Source organism: Acanthopagrus latus, chromosome 17, assembly GCF_904848185.1.
Source record: "Acanthopagrus latus isolate v.2019 chromosome 17, fAcaLat1.1, whole genome shotgun sequence".
Taxonomy (NCBI): Eukaryota; Metazoa; Chordata; class Actinopteri; order Spariformes; family Sparidae; genus Acanthopagrus; species Acanthopagrus latus.
This window is the reverse complement of record NC_051055.1, coordinates 10011042-10029421: the sequence shown is the minus strand read 5'-3', so window position 1 is coordinate 10029421 and position 18380 is coordinate 10011042. Positions and strand designations below refer to the sequence as shown.

Genomic DNA, 18380 nt, shown 5'->3' with positions numbered 1-18380 from the left:
ACATGAGCAACCAGCTTCCAGCACAGCACTGAAATTTCCATTTAAAGTTTGTGAGAATTGGCTTACATATTGAAGTGTGATGTTTACTGGTGTTGAGACAGAAAACGTGTGTACCTTACTGTATATAGACATTAAGAAACAAGTCTATTATATTCGTTTAATTGTAGATCATGTCAAACCCCAATCAGTGACAATGTTGACATCTCTTTCGTGACTCTCTGTCTTGAAGTGACAAAACTATGATGACTGGGGGTTAAAATTACTGACAAATTGTCCAGCGTCTCGATTCCACAACACATCAGCTGTAAGCCTGACTCACATCTTTACGTTTGGGCGACAACACAGTGATATTTATATAGATATGATGCTTCTGTCCAGTGCGTGTTTCCCTGGAAGTAAAGTGTGCCTATGAAGTGGTCACAGGCCAATTTACAGAGGCAACACTCAGCAACTGAGTGAACGTCAATGAGTAAAAAAGCTTGACTATCAGTGTGACATTTGTGTCTGCCAGACTTTCTTTGCCCTGGTCTCTTTACTATACTGGGCACAGTCTGCAGAAACCGTGGTGGTGCTTCACTGCCACCTACTGGTTGAATCAAGTACATTTCAAGTAGACAAGTGATCTGCAGCAGCATTCGTTTGACTTGAGTATCAGCGAACTCATGCCCTGATGTTTACTTTCTACATGAACAGATGTGTCTACCCACGTGAGAGATAAAAGATAGGATGTGTCCTTTATCCTCCCTTCCTTTTTGACTGCTGAGTCCAGACATGTTTGAACATGGTGTCCCGGGTTTGCTGCTCGGCTGTGTTGCCTCTCGAGGATGGATGAGTAAACATGCAGGTCGAGAGCTGGAGTGAGTAAGTGAAAAAATATTCAGATGTACACCAACACAGATGAATCTGATTCTATGAAGGTATGTAGAAACACTACACAAAGTAGAAACTGTTGTCAAGGTTGATTTGTTTTTTTACTTTGTTTTACTGTACGTGAAAGCACTTTGTGATGTCTGCTATAGAAAGCAGTTTTATAACTTTACATCCTTTGTCAAGTCATCAAGGTTCTATGTTAAATGCTTCAGCGAACAGCTACCTGGTTACACAACGGAGTTGTGTTTTAGGGCTTTTAGTTGGATTTAGTCCAGACACTTATGAGTAAAGCATCTTTGCCTTTGACTTGCTTAGAGCTAGAAAGTTTTTTTATTAACCCACCACTACTTTACATCAGCTCTTTGCAACTTCATGCCAGATGTGTCCTGTGCACTCAACTTGTCTGAGCTCGTCTGCTGAAAACAGATACTTATGGTTGAATGTCAGCAAGATTCAAACATTCAGTCTATAGCAGATGTAGCCTCAGTGGAGCATTAAAAACAGATCATTAACCTTTAATAACCATATCAACATTGACATTTGAATCATACATGTCTGCCTCGAGGAGGTTAATTTCAACTTGGTAGCAAGTTTGTGCCTCTAGGTGAAAGTTCAATGGTCTCCTATGCAACCAAACAGACCAACTTCTACATACAAACTCTTCAGACACCTGAAGAAAAAAAGAAACAGATGACCAAGTAGACTTTTATTCCAATGTATTCTTAAAAGTCTAAGGAAGCATACAACAATCGCAACTGAGATATTGAAGGAATGCAAATCAGTCCAGTAATAATTCAATAACAGTGAACTCTAATGTGAAACGCCCTAATAATGACAACATGTGATCAGTCAATACAGACTTCACTAAATGTTTAAAATACTGAGTAAAAGTAGAAATTTGACAGCTCAATACAAAGAAAACAAATCAATCAAACTCAACAATAAATTAACAAACTACGTTTCTGATCCTTCTGTTTCCTGGTGTAAATTATTGGACAGATTGACACTGATGGGAAACTTGTAACTATGCAAGACTGCCTCATGAGAATCTGTTATTACTTAGCAAAAGACTGTAGTAGTAGTAGTAGTAGTAGTAGTAGTAGTAGTAGTAGAAAAAAATTACAAGTAAATCATGCAGTAATTAGCACCAAAACATTTACTGTACAAAAGTGACATTGTGTAGGGATATAATGCAAGCTAGCAAGAAGAACATTGTGCGTCCAATCATGAAATCTGTCTGGTCCCGGAGCTTGAGGGTGGAAGAAGCTCAGCTGTGAGCTTGTTGTAGCAGCATTTCCTTGTTGGTACCTTAAAACAAATTACGGGGATGTGTTTTTTGTAAATGCAACATCTACATCCGGGGTAGATTAAAGGTGTCATTTGTACGAAATTGACATGATTCGAAGGGTAGCACCAAAACTTAAGAGGGCTGAATAACCTATTATTGCTGCTCACTACATACCCTCTGCTGTAGTTATCTTTGGCTGTATCGACTAGCTGCTGTTAGCAAGTAGCCCATTCAGCCATAGAGCTATAAGGCCCTATTAGCTGACAGGAGTCTGTCCACACTGCAGACGACAGGGGAGTCACAACGGTCAACTGAGACAATCACCTCTTGTGGTCAGTAAAGATTTCTGCATCCCAGTACGAAGAGGTCTTTTCTGTAGATGATCAATGTTCTTTCAATTTTTTGAATGAGAAAATATTTATCCAGTTAACAAATGCAAAGGAGTTTCTTGTTATGTAAAAATGTAGAACGTATATCAAATGCTTTTCGTCATATGACTGATATTAAAACCATAACTAACACATTGTACCAAATTCCCACATGCCTGATATGCCTTGATTTTATTTCAGCTGCTGTTCAATCCAAGCTCCAAGGCAGAGAGAAGCTCTCGTTCTCCAGCTCTTTGCGGATGACTGATGTGAATCTGGCCAGCTGCTCCGGGTTGAAATGGTTTTTCCAGTCCCCAACAACACCTAACATAAAAACACACAGTTGTTCAGAGGAAATCTAAACCACCAACATACCTGATTGGATCTGAAATGACTAATAATCTTCAACGGAGTTATAATTGTAAATGAAAGCTAAATCAGAGAAACTAATAATGAGCACATGGATCCTCACCTTTCCTGAGAAAAGGAGATTTGTCGCTGTCCATCAGTACCTTTGGGACCATGTTGAAGTTAGACATTGTGTTGACCTTCATTGCCTTGAAGGAGCAATGTTCTGCTATCTTCTGTATGACTTCCTCACTCAGGTTACGGCCCAGGAAGTCTGACATAATCCTGAGAACTGCAGGAAGGTCCTGAATGAGGGGCACATGGACATACAGTCTTATTTAAGTGGAGCAACTGGTGTTTGCCTTTATTATATGATGGACATCTCAAATAAACTTTTTTCATAATGCATGTAACTTCACTGACATATCATTCGACATGATCAACTTTGGACTGAGACTGCTGCTCAGACTAAAACATTCAAGACAGCAGTTTGTTCTCTGGTAACATATATCTGGTTACATGTGGCCTTAAAACACACACCAAGATGGAAATTTTTAGTCGGAGAAATACAAAAAGGAAAATCTTAATCTGTTTCCTGGAAGTGTGGCAGACACAGTGGATGTTTTGAGACACTTTTCGCTCGTTCAACAAGACATTTAATGTTCAGAGTGAACCAGCACCTCTGGCCTTTAGATCAGAGTATGTCACCTGAACCATTTCTTCATATGTGATGTACATTATTCGATCTCCCAGCTCTGTGTGCCTCCAGCTCTTCACGTGGTCTGTCCATTTTCCAAACAGCACTGCAGACAACACAGACAGCATAAATGCAATCAACAACTGCCCTGACATTGGCAATAATGACAAACATGGCCTTGTCCTAAAAATGCTATCAACATGCAAATTCTAAGTAACCTCTGACCTTTGCCCTCCAAGAATGTGTCCATGAACTCATCAAATGTTCCTGGATCTTTGAGGAATCCGGCCATCTGGTGGAAGTAGTATGAGGACACCATGACGTCCTTTGGGTTCCTCATGACATAGATCACCTGTCAGTTACAGACAACTGAGCATGAAGAGACACTTTTGTCACAGAAACATGGCAATCGGGAGCTCCTCTGACAATACATGGTGACAACAGACAATAAATTATTTACCTTGGCTTTGGAGGCGTGGAAGGAGGGGGGCATGAGGTGGTAAGGAAAATGTGTGACCATCGCCCGTGGAGAAGTTAATCTATCAACAACCACTGCTAATCTTTTCTCCTCCAACCAGGGCACCCTGTCCCAGTTGGGGATGGTTTGGATCGGTGTCAGATCTCCACCATTCAGCACCAGAGGGAGGATCTCCTGCATCCAGATAGTACCTGCAGAAAAGAATTGTAATGAGTAACAAGATGACTACAAGCACTGACTTCTACAGCAAGGACAATACGTCAGCAGAGCGATAAGGCACTCAACACTATATGACCCAAATTAAGGGTCGTCAAAATCTGACACTGGGTGGTTCTATTTTAGACAAAACTGAATCAACTGGACCTCACTGAAACAAAAAAAAAAGTACAACAGCAAAAAAGCTAAATAAATGACAATTATCAAAATATTCTTTCTTCAAGACTGAGGCTACACAGCTTTCAGTCCACTGTATCCTGGGGAAGTCCCCGTAGCCCTGAATAAGAATAAGGAGGTAAGGAAAGTAAATCTCTGAATGAACAGAAGAGCACATTCCACATCTCCCAGACATCACGTTCTCGGACCACACAACACTATGTGCTTTTGTTTCCTTAACAAGGTTATACCCCATGGGAACAGCTCACAGTCTGCAACTTGCTCAGATTAGTCTTTCTCAACTGATGGTTGTCAAATGTGAGTATTTCTGCTCTACATATCATCTAAAGCACAGCTGAAATCTGTAAAAGTCCATGTAACACTAAGATGAAAATTTGTTTAAAATGATCCTGACGCCATTTGGAAGCTGAAGTTAATTAGAAGCGTGTGGCCGCATCACTGTTCACACATACTGGAGAATGATTGACTGGAGGGTTAGAAATCATTTTAAACAGGCCGTTTGACTTGTCGTGTCTTAATTCAGAGCTTGCAGCCTTCAGAGGAATTGAAGACCAACTCTAAAGATTTACAAAGACTCAGGGTCAGTTCTGTGCACAAAACTTACCTTGGCTTGAAACCTTCAGGTTAACCAAACATCTTTGGTGTTTGGATACTTTGCTGGACAAAACAAACAGTTAAAAAATGACATATTGTGCTCTGCAAATGGTGATGGGCAATTTGACTTATTATTGTTATTGGACATTTATAAAAGAATATTAAGTAGTATCCTGTAGGCTGCATGCTTGAAAATAAGATGCCTCCAGGAGCCTCTGAAAGGTTGAACAGTTCATAGTCTCATCATTAATTATTACAGAGGTGCAGTGGCATGCGGCACTTTTATGAGGTTGGGTTGCACCAAACCTTGAACTCCAATTTAAACGATGATCCAGTATGACTTTTGTAACTTACACTTACATAATGTGTTTACTTTAGCAACAAGGCGGCGCATTGGTTAGCCCTAAGCCCTAAGAAGGGACACCTGCTGGTGTCCATTTGATTTCTCTGGCCCCTGTCAGGCAGACAGCCTGATTCCGCCACTGTTGGCACTCACAGCAGAGCTACGCTCGCTGTGAGCCAAACTCTGTAACTCATAACATGCAGTCAAACAGGAACAATGCGCCGTTCGAAGAAGCAGGACACCCGAAAGCAACGCAGATAAACAGTTTGTCACGTTACGCGTCCATAGCGGGTTTTTACTGCGACTCCTCGGTGAACCAACACAAGCTTTAGTCTTCAGTGCAGACAAACACCGACCTGTCTTCGGATACGTAGCAGCCACGACGTCGTCATCTTTAAACGTGAATTCGTCCGCAAACTTCAGGCTCTCCAAGGAGTGAGTCTCGCTGGGCAGCAGCAGTCCATTATACGTGAAATACATCTCTTCAGAAGACATGATGGAACGAGGAGTTTAAGGGATCTCTAAATCAACCGATAGTGTCTCCACTGCTGCATTCAAGTGATGTGGGAGAAAGGCACAAGCTGTATAGTGGGTGGTGTCTGTCAATTACTGACTGAGTGAGCAGCAAATGTCAAAGTGTACTAAAGTTTACAATTACAATTTAATATACTCAGAGCTAACCTTACGAAACTGGCAAGTGGTTGAAAGAGTTGGGAAATATAGTTGAACGAATTTAATGTACTTAAGTTTACTTGATGAAATTAACTTGAAGTGTACTAGTTTTTCTGTTGTTTTATTGAACTATATAAAAAAACCTTTAGGATATGTTCATTTGACACCCTGTTTTTGTCCATCCTTTTTAAACGGTATCATGATGTTAGCAAGTAGACTGACTTAACTGCAGGCTGAGACACTGGTTCCATTCATGACCTGATGTTGAGCAACTCCATATGATTCATATTTTTATTTATTAACAAAAAACAAAAAAAAACTAAGAATGACTGAAATGAGCTGAAGTTAATGCACTTTAAATGCAGTGCTTTCAGGCTGGCCCACTGAGAAACAACAGAAAGACCGCAGAAGGATTTGCTGGTTGCAAAGAGTCAATTTGGTAAACTCCCTTAAGCACATACATAAATGCAACACTAAGTGAAAGACTGACACAGAAGCATAGTACATGTTACAGATGGGCAGCTCGGTAGTCTTCTGATGTTCCTCTAAAAGCTGCAGTACCTCAATGTCTTTTGGTTCTCTAAGCATCTGATCTGTAGTCCATAAATCTGGGGCTTTAGGGCACCAATAACATGGACAACGTGGACTCAGAATATGACATTGCATCATTAGGAATGTATGTGTGTGCTGCCGGATTGAGGAAAAATACCCATAAGACACAACACATCCCTCAAGATTTAGAGTGACAGATGACAGACACACAACAGATATGAGAATGAATACATCGTACCTGACTTGGGGTAAGTCACAGCAAACACATCTGTGTCTTCCACAGAGAATTTTTGGGCATACTCCAAGCTCTCCATATTGTGAGCCACAGGGGGCAGAAGAATACCCCGGTAGTGAATGTACTCATCGGAGATCATAATGGTTATAGATGCCTCAGGGGTGTTTTAAGGCTCCTGCACGGGATTAGTCTGGAAAACTGAAGACTTGCTCTCTGAACCAGTTCTGGGAGTTCTTCTGGTCTTACAGTCTCTTTTCCCTGAGCTCCTCTTTAGTTGCCGCTCAAGCCCCTTCTTGTTAAAACCATAACATGTAAGGTATGCAACTCGTGTGCTAAGCTTGGCACCACCCTCACGGAGAGACACACCCCTCTCATTGGAAGTCACAAGTTCAGGCTAATGTCAATCTGTCAGTGTAGCCTTCGCTCTCTAGCAAGCAAGTAACCTTTTCAGCAGCAGCACACAAAAGTGTGTGTGTGTGTATGTGTGTGTGTGTGTGTGTGTGTGTGTGTGTGTGTGTGTGTATTAGGTAACAGGAAAGCCTATTGTGACATTTCAATAATGCAAGCATTGTTGGAGTCCAGAGGAGGCCCCAGCTGAGAGGGGAGCAAGGGAGAAGCAGAAAACACATTCAGACTGAAGTAAACTAAAACACAAGAAGGAAGCATACAGATCCCTGACTTAAATCTGTTACTATTTTTTTGTTATATATTTTCTAAAATTGTCATTATGATCTGACAGTAGAATAAGATACAGGTCAGCTGTGTAAAAATCTGTGGCTCCACCCAGTGGCTGTAATTGGATTAGCAAGAATCCACCGCCTGGCTCAATACAACCAATCAGAGCCAAGTGGAGTGTCTGAGAAATGTCAATCATTCTCATGCATACACTGCTGCCCCCCCCCCCCCCCCCCCCCCCCAGGCAGTGCCTGCTCTTACCTGGTCAGATAGGCTTCAGCCCAAACTGTAAACAATGGTGGGGAACAGACAACAACAACACAGCTGAAAATTGCCCCACCACTGCCCAGAGCATAGATTTGTGAGAAAAGCTGAAATTAGCATGTATTTGGAACCCTGTTGGTAACAGGGTTGCAAATACCAAGCAAATATTAAATGAAACATGTAATACGAAAAAGATCCTTTTATGCCTGAGATGAGCCAATAAAGCTCATTTTTTGAACATTCCAAAGCCCAACTGTCTTCCAATTCTGTAATGACCCTTGTGTTCAGGACGCTCTGAAGTGGTTGAATTAGTTTAGAGAAATAACATTACTCATGCTTCAGAAAGGCAGCATGGCAAAAATGTCGCACCAGTAATGAGCACCTGGCAACTCTGTCTACCGCAATGTGAGGAATATTGTTTGTTACTCGTGATATCCACCGTGATCAGCATGAGGCAGTCGTCATGGTAATTTAGTTGTATTGGTCAGTAAGAGAACAATCAGGGCTTATGTTGTTCTTGGTTATCTGGTGTACTCTGTTACCGTGGTTACAAACCTGCTTGTTCAGGACAGGCTCCTCTGTGGAGAGGGGCTGTGAAGGCAGCAGAGAGGAAGAAGGAGGGACCTGGGAGCTGTTGCATTCAAACTTTCTGACTATATCCACTTTTTTCTCAAAAAAAGATTGCAGCATTAAGTAAAAGTTGCAATACCACACTGTGAAAAAGATCATGCATTGAAAATGTTATAAAAGTAAGAGCACGTAAGTAAAATCTGTATTGCAATATAACAATAGTAGTAGAAAAACAACCCCTGTTACATTGTAAATTATTTGTTATACATTTAACTAATGATTAATTTGCTAGGATGAATCATCACAGCAGTTTGGTAGCTTAAATTCATGACAAAAACTTTGGAAGGTCTGAATCATGCAGTTCCTTTTATGCTGTCTCACGTCCTCTGTGACAGAAACAGGATTCTGTGAGATAAATTCAGTGTTCTAAGGAGCCACTTTCTGTCTGTGCCCTCGATGACCATCTGATATGGAAAAAAAATCTTGCATTTGACTGGTGTGATACTGATTTACAAAAGCTGTCCCGTGTTTTGTGCAAAACCTCTGGAATGTAACTAGGTTCACTCACTTCACATGATTCAAATTTAACTTAGATTCTTTAGTAAATCAAGGTTTTTGCAGCATTCCCCTCTGGACAGTTTCTGTAAAGTTGATAATTGTACCCATTTTTTCTTTACATTTTGTGCCATGAGAAACCAAATTAAGAATGTTCCGTTAAATGTTATTCCAGTTTTTTCCTTCAAACATTTCACTGGATTGTCACTTTTGTTCTACACTGAAGGTGTTTTGCTGAAACTGAAGTCTCTCAGGTACGTTCACCTCTTTGTCTCGCTTTTCTTTAACCCGCCTGTTAAATGGTTTCACTCCCTCCCATCCTCACCCAGGTGTATTAAAGTTGTCCTCTCCCAGGTTGCTGTTCAGGACTTCATTGTCTCTTTATCAAGTGTAATAGGACCAGTGTGGGATCAGTGAAAACCGAAGAAATGTGGAGTTAAGTGAGAAGGCCGTCAAGCCAGTTCAAGACTTCATTTCAACATTCGTAACTGTGTCAACACTGGACAGTTTAAGGAGACCTCTGGATAATTTCCAGTTGTGTCTGTGGGGAGAAAAAAATAACATTTTCGACTGGAAGAAACAAAACTTTCCAACATTTATTCTGGAGACTGTGTTGCTATGGCACATTACAGTATGTTAGAATTTCCCCATCAGCTGTAGACTCACCAACGTAATATCTACAGTACATTTACTGTAAATTAAAGACAATTCATGACATAATTTTACTGTAAGATCTTTCAAGACTTAAAGAAGCCACTGGAACCATGGATAAGACAAAGAGACTTCGCTTTAATGTCAACATCACAGATTCTCAATTTAACAATGTGGTCATAATGCTGAGTGAACTGCATTGTATTCATACTGCTGCTGCAATTAGACTTTCAGTTAAACTTTAAATCTTCATTTAATCTTTGATCTTTTCAACTTCTTCAATAATTAGAGAAAAACTGCTAGTTATATTTGACTACTTGTAATATTAACTTGAGTATAAATAAATTGATAAACATGTGGCAACATAATGAACAATAAAGGAACTATCACTGTCACTCGTGTTATAAATCAGTTTACTGTTTCACCTAAGCATTCACACTGGCTCATTAGACATATAGAAAAGAATTATGTTATTTATAGTTTCAATTCACTTGTGGTCGTTTCGATACAAAATTCACCTTTTAAACAAAACCAAACAATCTGGTAAACCAGTCATATACAGAAGCCTCCTGATGTCACAACTCATCCTGCAGTTTTAACTGGTTACCTGAAAGCAAACAAAGCTTCACCCTGAGTGCATGTTTTCAATCAGTTATCTGTGCAGACGAATCAGACCGGAAGAGCTGGTTGTTTTAAACGTTGACAGCTTTTCAGTTGCCTGTTTTGTACATCAGATCAGTCCAACAAAAACAATATCAACAGCATTTTTCAGTAGGCTTTGGTGTGATGTAAGACTGAAACAGTTTCAGGAGGCAGCTTCTTATTCATGATGACCCCGGTCCAATCTGGACCAGAGAGACTGATGAAGGCTTATCCCAGGGTGCTGAGTTTTACTCAATTACTGTGGACCAGGGTGACGAAGAGAAACAGAGAGCAGAGAGAAATGGCGCCTGTCAGCACAGCTTTGACCAACAGCACTGTCCAGCTGCCCAACAGGAAGACATGGACGAACAACCTGATGACAAAACAGAGAGGAACACACAATGCAGGTTACAATGTGCAAGAACAAAACAAAGCATTGCACTGCTCAAAATGTCCAGCAGAGCCACAGATTAAAAAAAAAATGTATTGCTCATTCTGTTGCTGTTCCCTTGTACCATCCTGTTGTGTGTAAGGTAAAGTGCAGCCACTACACAGGAGGCCAGTTGAACATACATCTATATACTTTGACAAAAAGTTGATACAGAGTCTAATTTAAACAAATCCCCCCCCCCGGGGATTAATAAAGTATTCTGATTCTGATTAATACCACTGAGCGAAATCACGTGGTAAGCTTAGTTCAACATATAGTTTGGACACATGGGGAAACATCCAGCCTGGCTCTGTCCAAAGGTAACACATGCTGCCTCTCTTCACCTTTAAAGGTTACAAATTAACACATATCATTGTTTTTTTACCACTGAAATTAAATCATGAAAAAAAAACCCCTCTCCTGAAGATAAATGGTTTTAATCGATCTTTCTGTGTGCTGTATGTAGTATGTCTTAAGGAGTGAGAAGCAAATTTGGGTGTGTGTAAAGTCAGACTTACTCCATTAGGAAAGCCTTGTAGACGCAGAGAGCCAACAGCACAGTCACAGGAAGCCTGAAGCTCTTAGGAAGGTCATACCGTGTGAACATCCACACCACTGCTGCCATGGCAATGTAATGGACCTATAAACAAACAGAAATATTATTATATCATATATATATTATAGAATTTTAACAGACTCAAGTCCCATTGTATAACGTATATAATAGCAAAAGAATAGACCTTTAAATAGCCAAAGAGAAAGCACATTGAGAATTAAAAAAACTTTTTTTTTTAAATCTTATTGTCATCTTTTCTGAGTGTTACTGTCAACAAGGGGAGTGAACATGAAAAAAAAAAGGAAGAAGACTGCCAAACATGATTTTAAAGTGTGAAAAGGGAAGGAAACGAGATGGCCGACAGAAAAGACAACAGATGAAGTGAAGAAAAAGACAGTCTGATTACAGCCCCTCAGACCTCTCTCCTCGGGTCTAACGCATGTATTACCACCCCCTGCTGGTCAGAGAATGTATCTTCTTTTATTTCAAGCCAAAGTTCACAAAATATAATTATATGAAAACTGTGGGCCTCAAGGAGATATCTAAAATAGTGATAGTGATAATATAGACTGTGATATATATTACAAATATAAAACAAAGCATCAGTGTTGAATTCTGAACTGCAAAAACAAATACCAATGCATTCAAATGAATATTTTAATATGTATGAGTGACTTTTCAACAATTCCAAGCTTGCTAGAATGACTGCACACATCAGTAGAGTCAGTCTAATTCTACTATCATGGGATCAAATATTACAATAACATGACAATATATTCATATTTGTATTTTCAATAGGTGTATTTACAGTCTGTCTACTTGCCTAGTAACTTATTAACCATCTATAATTTCCCATAGAGCTGGGCTAGCAGGATAAATGATTTTTCAACAGCAAAGTGTTTATTTTGAATACAAACATGAATACATCATCATCATTACTGTAATATATGATGACATAAAAGTAGTGACTGATGTTACTTACATGAGTTTGAGGCTTTGTGTTTCAATGTCCCTCACAAGCTTGAACAGTCAAGAGAGCAGCAGCAACAGTTCAATGCATGGCTGTGCTAAATGGTAACTCTCAGCTGAAAGGTTGCTCGTACCGACAGCTGCTTAGTGCTAAATCCTAGCTCATATGAGATTCACAAATGATCATTTAAAAGGACTGTTCTGAATTTCTTCTGTAGTTCTCACCTCAGATTTGCACAGGTACAGATTTTGGTGATCTGGATAAGGTGAACTAAGTTTACATTCCTACTTTGTGCAAAGGAACCCTAGTTTGCTATACAGAAGTAACAGAAGTAGCAGAAGAAGATAGTAGATAGATAGTTACTCACCAAACTAATGTTGGAGTCAAAGCTCATCTGGATGTATTTCCAGTCAAACTCAATCCCTCTGGCTCCCACCCACAGAGGAAGACATCTGCAAAGGACAAATCAGTGAGCTTCAGTGTTTACATGGACAATAAATTGACAAACTAAAGCTTTCTTCTGCAGAGAGCAGTGTTACTGTTTACCTGGACATCACAAGTTCTGCTGTTGCCCAGCCCATGGCAGCCACCATGATCTTGTACTCTCCTTTACCAGCATTACGAGACATCACAAGATGGAGGCCCAACAGGTCCGCCAAGTCCACTGTTGCCTTCATAAATTCCTGGAAAACCAACACACATTACAGCCTCCTATGTAAGCTGGTAATAGTGTGAGATAATGTAAATCTTTCCTTGTGATGTCGTTATTATGACTAAGTTTCACACTCACCCCTACAAAGTCATAAACTCCAGCTCCTCCTTCCCACGTGGGGAAAAATGTGGCTAGGAACAACATCTGAAACACAGAAGGATACACACATAATATTTACACTCTCAAACACAATGAAGCTAATGACATAGTTTGTGCTTCTTCCTGCAGCCTCCCAAGCTAAATTATATTTTTTTTGTTCCCATCACTTTCAAAATGATCACAGACAGTTTAATCACCATGACACTCACTCACCTTACAGAGCTGGACAAACAAGTAGGTTGCTCCAGCCTGGACACATCTCCAGAAGGCATTGTACTCTGAACTACAGATTGAACACACAATAACGGTTAGCCAGTTAAATGGTAGGACTGTAAAACAAGAGCACACAAGTTTTTATCAGATGAGGCAATCCAGGGATGCAAGATTTCAAGATTTGAAAGCAGTAAGAGCGACTAAAGAAACAAAAGTTATGTTGTTCAGCAAAAGGCTGCCAAATTCAAGAGCACACCACACCTTGCTAAGAAGATTACATAGACCCCCCACCCAAACCTCTGACATTACTAAGCAGATTATTAAGAGATTTCTTAGTGCCTCAGCATATGCTGCTACAACAGAGGAATACAAAATAATGTGGTACAGCACAGTCATTTCTTGCAATCATCTATTTGTATTATGCTTAACTGATCACGAAATACACGATGGACACTGGTTGCAGATCTCTGATTCCAGACACTTACAGGCCACTGCACTTGTACGTTATGAAGTAAGGGAAATATGCCAGGGCAAAGCAGTTCCCGAAGTGAAACAGCGTCATTATGTCTGGTCGCAAAATTCAGCTCCCTGGAGAGAACGAGAAACACAGAAGAGTAACATTTATAAGAACAACTGGCCACACAGATTTTTTTTTAAATTCCAATCCCACAACATTGATATTAATGAAATATGATAATTCCAATTGCACACAATATTGTGAAATGCCTCTAACACATTTCAGATGGCAGGGTGACATGTTGAAATATCTTTTTTGTCTTTCAGCCCCAAATATGAACATTTTCAATTCACCATGATATAAAACAAAGACAGGAACACATCCCTGCGATCCAGGAGCTAAAACAAGATGACTGCATTAATGTTGTTCACTAGTCTAATTGGCCAATTGATTATGTGGTTATTGTTCAACAATTGTATGACACAATTGCATTACCATACATTATTTTTCAGAACATCTATCTGAATTTTTCGTGTTCTTATCTCCACAAAGAAAACTACTTTAACAGACTGTCGTTGACATGATGTTAAACTACCAGATGTACCGTTTGGTCCCTGACTACACTGTTACTAATCAATGTAACAGGCGAACAGGCTAGTTTACAGCATTTACGAAGCGGTAACACGTTTGTCATCGCCATGCAACATGTTCAGCAAGTGTCATTTTAATCAACTTGCTGGGCTGTAAGGCTATGTAATGTCATTGAGGGCATGAATAATCTGTATGTTAGCTAGCTAAGCAAAAATCCCGTCACCGGTGTGGACACGCTCCAGCAGCTAGCTAAAAACCTCGACGGTAACTTCTCTCTGTTGACTTTAACCATGTGATTAGCTTTCATTACGTTAGCATTTAAAACATAAGGTAGATACTGTCAAATATAGCCGTTCAGAGGCAGAACTTACTACGTCTGAAGAGCTGAGATGAAGCAGACTGTCGTACTGTCGCGTTGAATGACAAGCGGAAGCACACTTGGCTCCACCTCGAAATGGCTCCGACAACTTCACCGGTCGGAACTTAAAATTGTGGTCCGCAAGATGCTCTCCTCTGTGTCAGACAGCGTGTGTTAACTGCTATTACTGTACATGGACTTGACTTAAGTTAATAAAATACTTAATTGAGGTGTGATGGTGTTCTTGTATGCATATTGTCGCTAAAAGTAGGATTAAATGTGCTCGCGCAATTATGGTTCCTATTTTCGAACTGTGGTGCATTCAGGACAATCCGATATTTGGAAATTGCTAGTTGTTGTAAGTAATTAAACCCTTGTGATAAGCTGTGATCGAAAATAAAAAATAAAAGATGAAAGGTAAAGTCAAGAAAAGTTTATAGCACTGGACTCAATGACTGATAGAAATGTACAGCTCCCTAGAAGTAGGATCACCTATTAAAATCATCTACTAAACACGGGTCACAATCGTATTTGAATGAAGGGTAAACTTCTTCAAAGCAGGTTAAAAGTGGTGAATAAAAATAACATGCCATTTTTCTTCTCTTGGTTACTAAGCCTTAAGGCTACCTTAACTGTTACATTTGTAGAACTGAACGACATGAGAGTGCAATTTCTATAATTAGCTGTTGAAGAATAGCCTTGTTGTTGTTTTTGTTTTGCCTCCGAAGTTTATTTTTACATATTTCATTCAGGGTAAAGTGAATTACTTTCACGTCAGGTAACTGTTAAACTGAAATGTCTCAAGTATCTCATGACAACCTCTATAACTTGGTTGCAGAGACATATTTAAGCAGCAGACAGTCCTATTTAAACACACCTCATTTTTATGGAATGGTATTTATTATCTAACTTTGGTTCCCAACAAAAAAACAAACAAAAACAGAACAATACATGAAAACCCAACACCAGATCAGCGAGCACCCAGCACAGGAGGTAACTGAAGACAGTAAGAGTTTCATGTTTATGATGACAGTTGAAATGAAAAGTTGCCGATTATGTCTCTGTGTAAATGTCTATGTGAATTTCTACAGTGCAGACTACACAGATATAATGTTTAACACAAAACAAACACCCTATGGAGAAATCAACAGAGAAACATGTCTCTGAGTACCACATTTTCTTTTTTCAGAAATTATTACAATCACAACAAAACATAGAGAATATAGGTCCCCATGATAGAGAGAGCTCAGTCTGTTAGCTACGTTAAACACATTAATAATACAGTAATTAAGAGCAGTGAAAAACCTAAACTCTCCTTGTGAAATTCTGTTTCATGTTTCTACCATTTCTTTGGCTCCATAGCAGATGAAGTTTCTTCTTTCTGAGCAGTCCCTTATGATCCAGTTGTTGGTGTCGTGTTTGGACAGGGTGCCACAGTGTTTCTGCTGGGGTGGACAATCTGGCAGCTTCCCCTGGTCCTGCAGCTTCTGACCATCCACCCACAACCACTCCCCTCCCAGGAAGCGCAGGCCCGTCCACACCTGAAGAAAACAGGGCAAGCTTGTAAAAGTTTTATTTATTTATTTTTTAAATCATTATCTGCGACTGCTTACACTTTCATTCACTTCATGATTTATTAGTTGTGATTTCAGTCTGGTTTCAATCCGCTGAGATTTAAACTGAATGTTGAAAAGACAGTGACAGCAAACCAGGTAATGCTGCTGTCGGTTTGGCTAATTAAACAGCTCAGATACATCTTTCTTTTTATGCTGATGCCTCAATGGAAGCATATGTTCTTTTAAAAAATGTTTTCTTAAACAAAAAAATAAAAGTAATATCATTTTGACACGCACAGTGCATGGCAATTTCTATGAGATCATTTTAAAGGGGCACTATGTAGTTTATTCAAAATTCTGGCTCAGTATTTTGTATTTACAAAATTAATGAGATCATAATACAAACTAATTGTTTTCCTTTTCCATAACTGAATGGTCAAGCTGTACTCAGAGGAAAGTAAGATCCCCAGAACACAGTTTGAACCAGAAAGGCAGGGTCCACCAAATATAAACAAAGTAAAACGTTTGTTTATTTAGTTTGTTTAAGCACAAATAATCAGTCATTGAAGATCTTTCTCTTCTGAATAAAATGGTGTCCCCTAAATTATGCAGTGCGTCTTTCAGTAAATTGATCTTGGAAGCATAAAGCACGTAAAGCAAGCCACCCTTCATTCTTTAATGTCTCATGTATTGGTAAACCAATACATTTAAAAGAGCCTTCATCATTTGATTACTTGCATTTATATTCAATTAAAAAACTCACAGTAATAAAGTATTAGTTACTAAATCTATTACTCTTATTATATAGGCTTTCTGAAGTTGACTTCTCATTCCTTTTAATAATATGTCAAGTTCTATCCCAGAGATTTCTACAAAGGGGCTGCGAGATAAATCTGAAGGGATGTGAGATCAATTATCAGAAAAAAAAAAAGTTGACTTTGATCATTTTTCTTCTAATTTGTTTGAATAATGTAATGTTTGAATGTTTTTATTTCTGTATTCCTCGAATGGAGATTCAAATAAACTATTAGAAAAGTGAACATCACTCATGATTGTTGCTTTTTAAATATGCAACTGATGAAAAGGTGCGGCAGGTAGACGCATTGCGTCACTTTAAAGGATCAAAAGCCCAGCCCTGTCAGGGGGAAAAAATTATTCTAGTTACTTGGTTCATTTCAAAAATATTTTAAGTGAAATTGTCCATAGTTTTGGCTAATGTGTGTCTCGAACCTCATCGGTTGTGGCAGTGTAGATCCTCTCTCTGACATAGTCATAGTCAGACAAAAGCTCCAGGCTCAGGAGATAGTGTTTGATGATGCAGTGTCCCGAGGAGTCAGAGCATTTGGTATCAATGTTCTGGCAGTGCATCAGAGCCTCCTCCCATGTCTTGTTCTCTTTTACCACCAACAGTTTGTCATCATAGCAGACAACCTCGTGCTTTTTGGAGCACCCTGTGCTGTACCACTTCTGATCAACAACATTAAGATAGGCACAGTCTCTGTTTAGTGGCTCCCCTTCTACCCAGTTTCTGTAGTCAGATTGCGAGTCTCCGATCCATTGCCAGGTCTCATCAGCCCCTTGGTACAGTCCGATCCAGCCGCTCAGCTGGAACTCACCGGTGTTAATTTGGGTGACGGTGGCTAGTTGACCAGACTCAGCCTGACAGTATTTAGAAGCATTGTACCAATCAAGGGTGTCTCCATAATGACTTATATTGTCTGTGACTGAGCAGTAGAATCCATGTTCATTCAAACATTGAGTTGTGTACCACTTTTGATACTCATCTGACACAGCGGCACACAGCTGGCTCTTTTTCCCACTGGCCCAGTTGGCGCTCTGTGAGACATCGCCTCCTGAGAGCCCCTCTCTTGTCCTGAATAAAATAAATGAGTAATTTCTGCAGGTTAGTAACTGTTTAACCTTGTTACATTTAGACTGACACATTTAAACACTCACTTCAGATTTATCCACTTCCAGGCTGAGCGATTCTCAGGGTCTCTGGCCAGACCAATCCAGACATTTTGGACCTCAAGTGTGTTCAGCCAATCAGTCATCCAGGCAGCATCCACTGCGCCCCAGGTAACCATGTCAGTGTGCTTCTTCTGGCAGTACAGTCTGGCCTCTGTCCAGGTCAATGTGCGCGGTGAATAGTAAACCCACTTATTTATGCGGAACGCCTCTGAGTGCAGAGAGGCCATGAGCAGGAGTGTGAGTGTGAGCTCAGGGCTGCTCCGTTTCCCCAT

At 39.9% G+C, this 18380-nt stretch overlaps 3 protein-coding genes across 5 annotated transcripts; all 3 read right to left on the bottom strand.

Moving 5' to 3' along the window:
* Positions 1-1561: 1561 nt before the first annotated feature.
* Positions 1562-7146, bottom strand: sult2st3 (sulfotransferase family 2, cytosolic sulfotransferase 3). 3 transcript variants are annotated; one of them, XM_037075971.1, is made up of 7 exons: positions 5736-6112; positions 4032-4240; positions 3797-3923; positions 3583-3677; positions 2999-3179; positions 2703-2850; positions 1562-2531 (listed from the first exon to the last, which is right to left on the bottom strand). In XM_037075971.1, exons 1-6 carry the CDS (start codon positions 5872-5874, stop codon positions 2735-2737), a joined length of 867 nt encoding a protein of 288 aa, XP_036931866.1. In that variant the 5' UTR covers positions 5875-6112; the 3' UTR covers positions 1562-2531; positions 2703-2734. The 3 variants fall into 3 exon arrangements, with proteins under 3 accessions (XP_036931866.1, XP_036931867.1, XP_036931864.1); XM_037075972.1 differs by lacking the exon at positions 5736-6112 and adding an exon at positions 6842-7146 and having other exon boundaries at positions 1562-2850; XM_037075969.1 differs by having other exon boundaries at positions 1562-2850; positions 5736-6109.
* Positions 7147-9671: 2525 nt separating this feature from the next.
* Positions 9672-14748, bottom strand: tmem147 (transmembrane protein 147). Its single transcript, XM_037075862.1, has 8 exons — positions 14595-14748; positions 13661-13763; positions 13176-13245; positions 12942-13007; positions 12698-12834; positions 12519-12603; positions 11144-11265; positions 9672-10568 (listed from the first exon to the last, which is right to left on the bottom strand). Exons 2-8 carry the CDS (start codon positions 13735-13737, stop codon positions 10448-10450), a joined length of 678 nt encoding a protein of 225 aa, XP_036931757.1. The 5' UTR covers positions 13738-13763; positions 14595-14748; the 3' UTR covers positions 9672-10447.
* Positions 14749-15399: 651 nt separating this feature from the next.
* On the bottom strand, positions 15400-18380 carry LOC119005694 (macrophage mannose receptor 1-like). Its single transcript, XM_037073555.1, has 3 exons — positions 18094-18380; positions 17368-18010; positions 15400-16122 (listed from the first exon to the last, which is right to left on the bottom strand). The coding sequence occupies exons 1-3, from the start codon at positions 18378-18380 to the stop codon at positions 15913-15915; spliced, it is 1140 nt and encodes a 379-aa protein (XP_036929450.1). The 3' UTR covers positions 15400-15912.

Coding starts and splice junctions, on each gene's coding strand:
- sult2st3 (XM_037075971.1), bottom strand. CDS start 5,874: ATGTCTTCTGAAGAGATGTATTTCACGTATAATGGACTGCTGCTGCCC. Junction 3,180..3,582: donor CATATGAAGAAATGGTTCAG/GTGACATACTCT, acceptor CCCCTCATTCAG/GACCTTCCTGCAGTTCTCAG. Junction 2,851..2,998: donor ATCTCCTTTTCTCAGGAAAG/GTGAGGATCCAT, acceptor TTTTTATGTTAG/GTGTTGTTGGGGACTGGAAA.
- tmem147 (XM_037075862.1), bottom strand. CDS start 13,737: ATGACGCTGTTTCACTTCGGGAACTGCTTTGCCCTGGCATATTTCCCT. Junction 12,604..12,697: donor GCAGAACTTGTGATGTCCAG/GTAAACAGTAAC, acceptor TGTCCTTTGCAG/ATGTCTTCCTCTGTGGGTGG. Junction 10,569..11,143: donor TACAAGGCTTTCCTAATGGA/GTAAGTCTGACT, acceptor TTTTGTCATCAG/GTTGTTCGTCCATGTCTTCC.
- LOC119005694 (XM_037073555.1), bottom strand. CDS start 18,380: ATGGGGAAACGGAGCAGCCCTGAGCTCACACTCACACTCCTGCTCATG. Junction 18,011..18,093: donor TGGAAGTGGATAAATCTGAA/GTGAGTGTTTAA, acceptor TATTTTATTCAG/GACAAGAGAGGGGCTCTCAG. Junction 16,123..17,367: donor ACACTGCCACAACCGATGAG/GTTCGAGACACA, acceptor TGTTTTCTTCAG/GTGTGGACGGGCCTGCGCTT.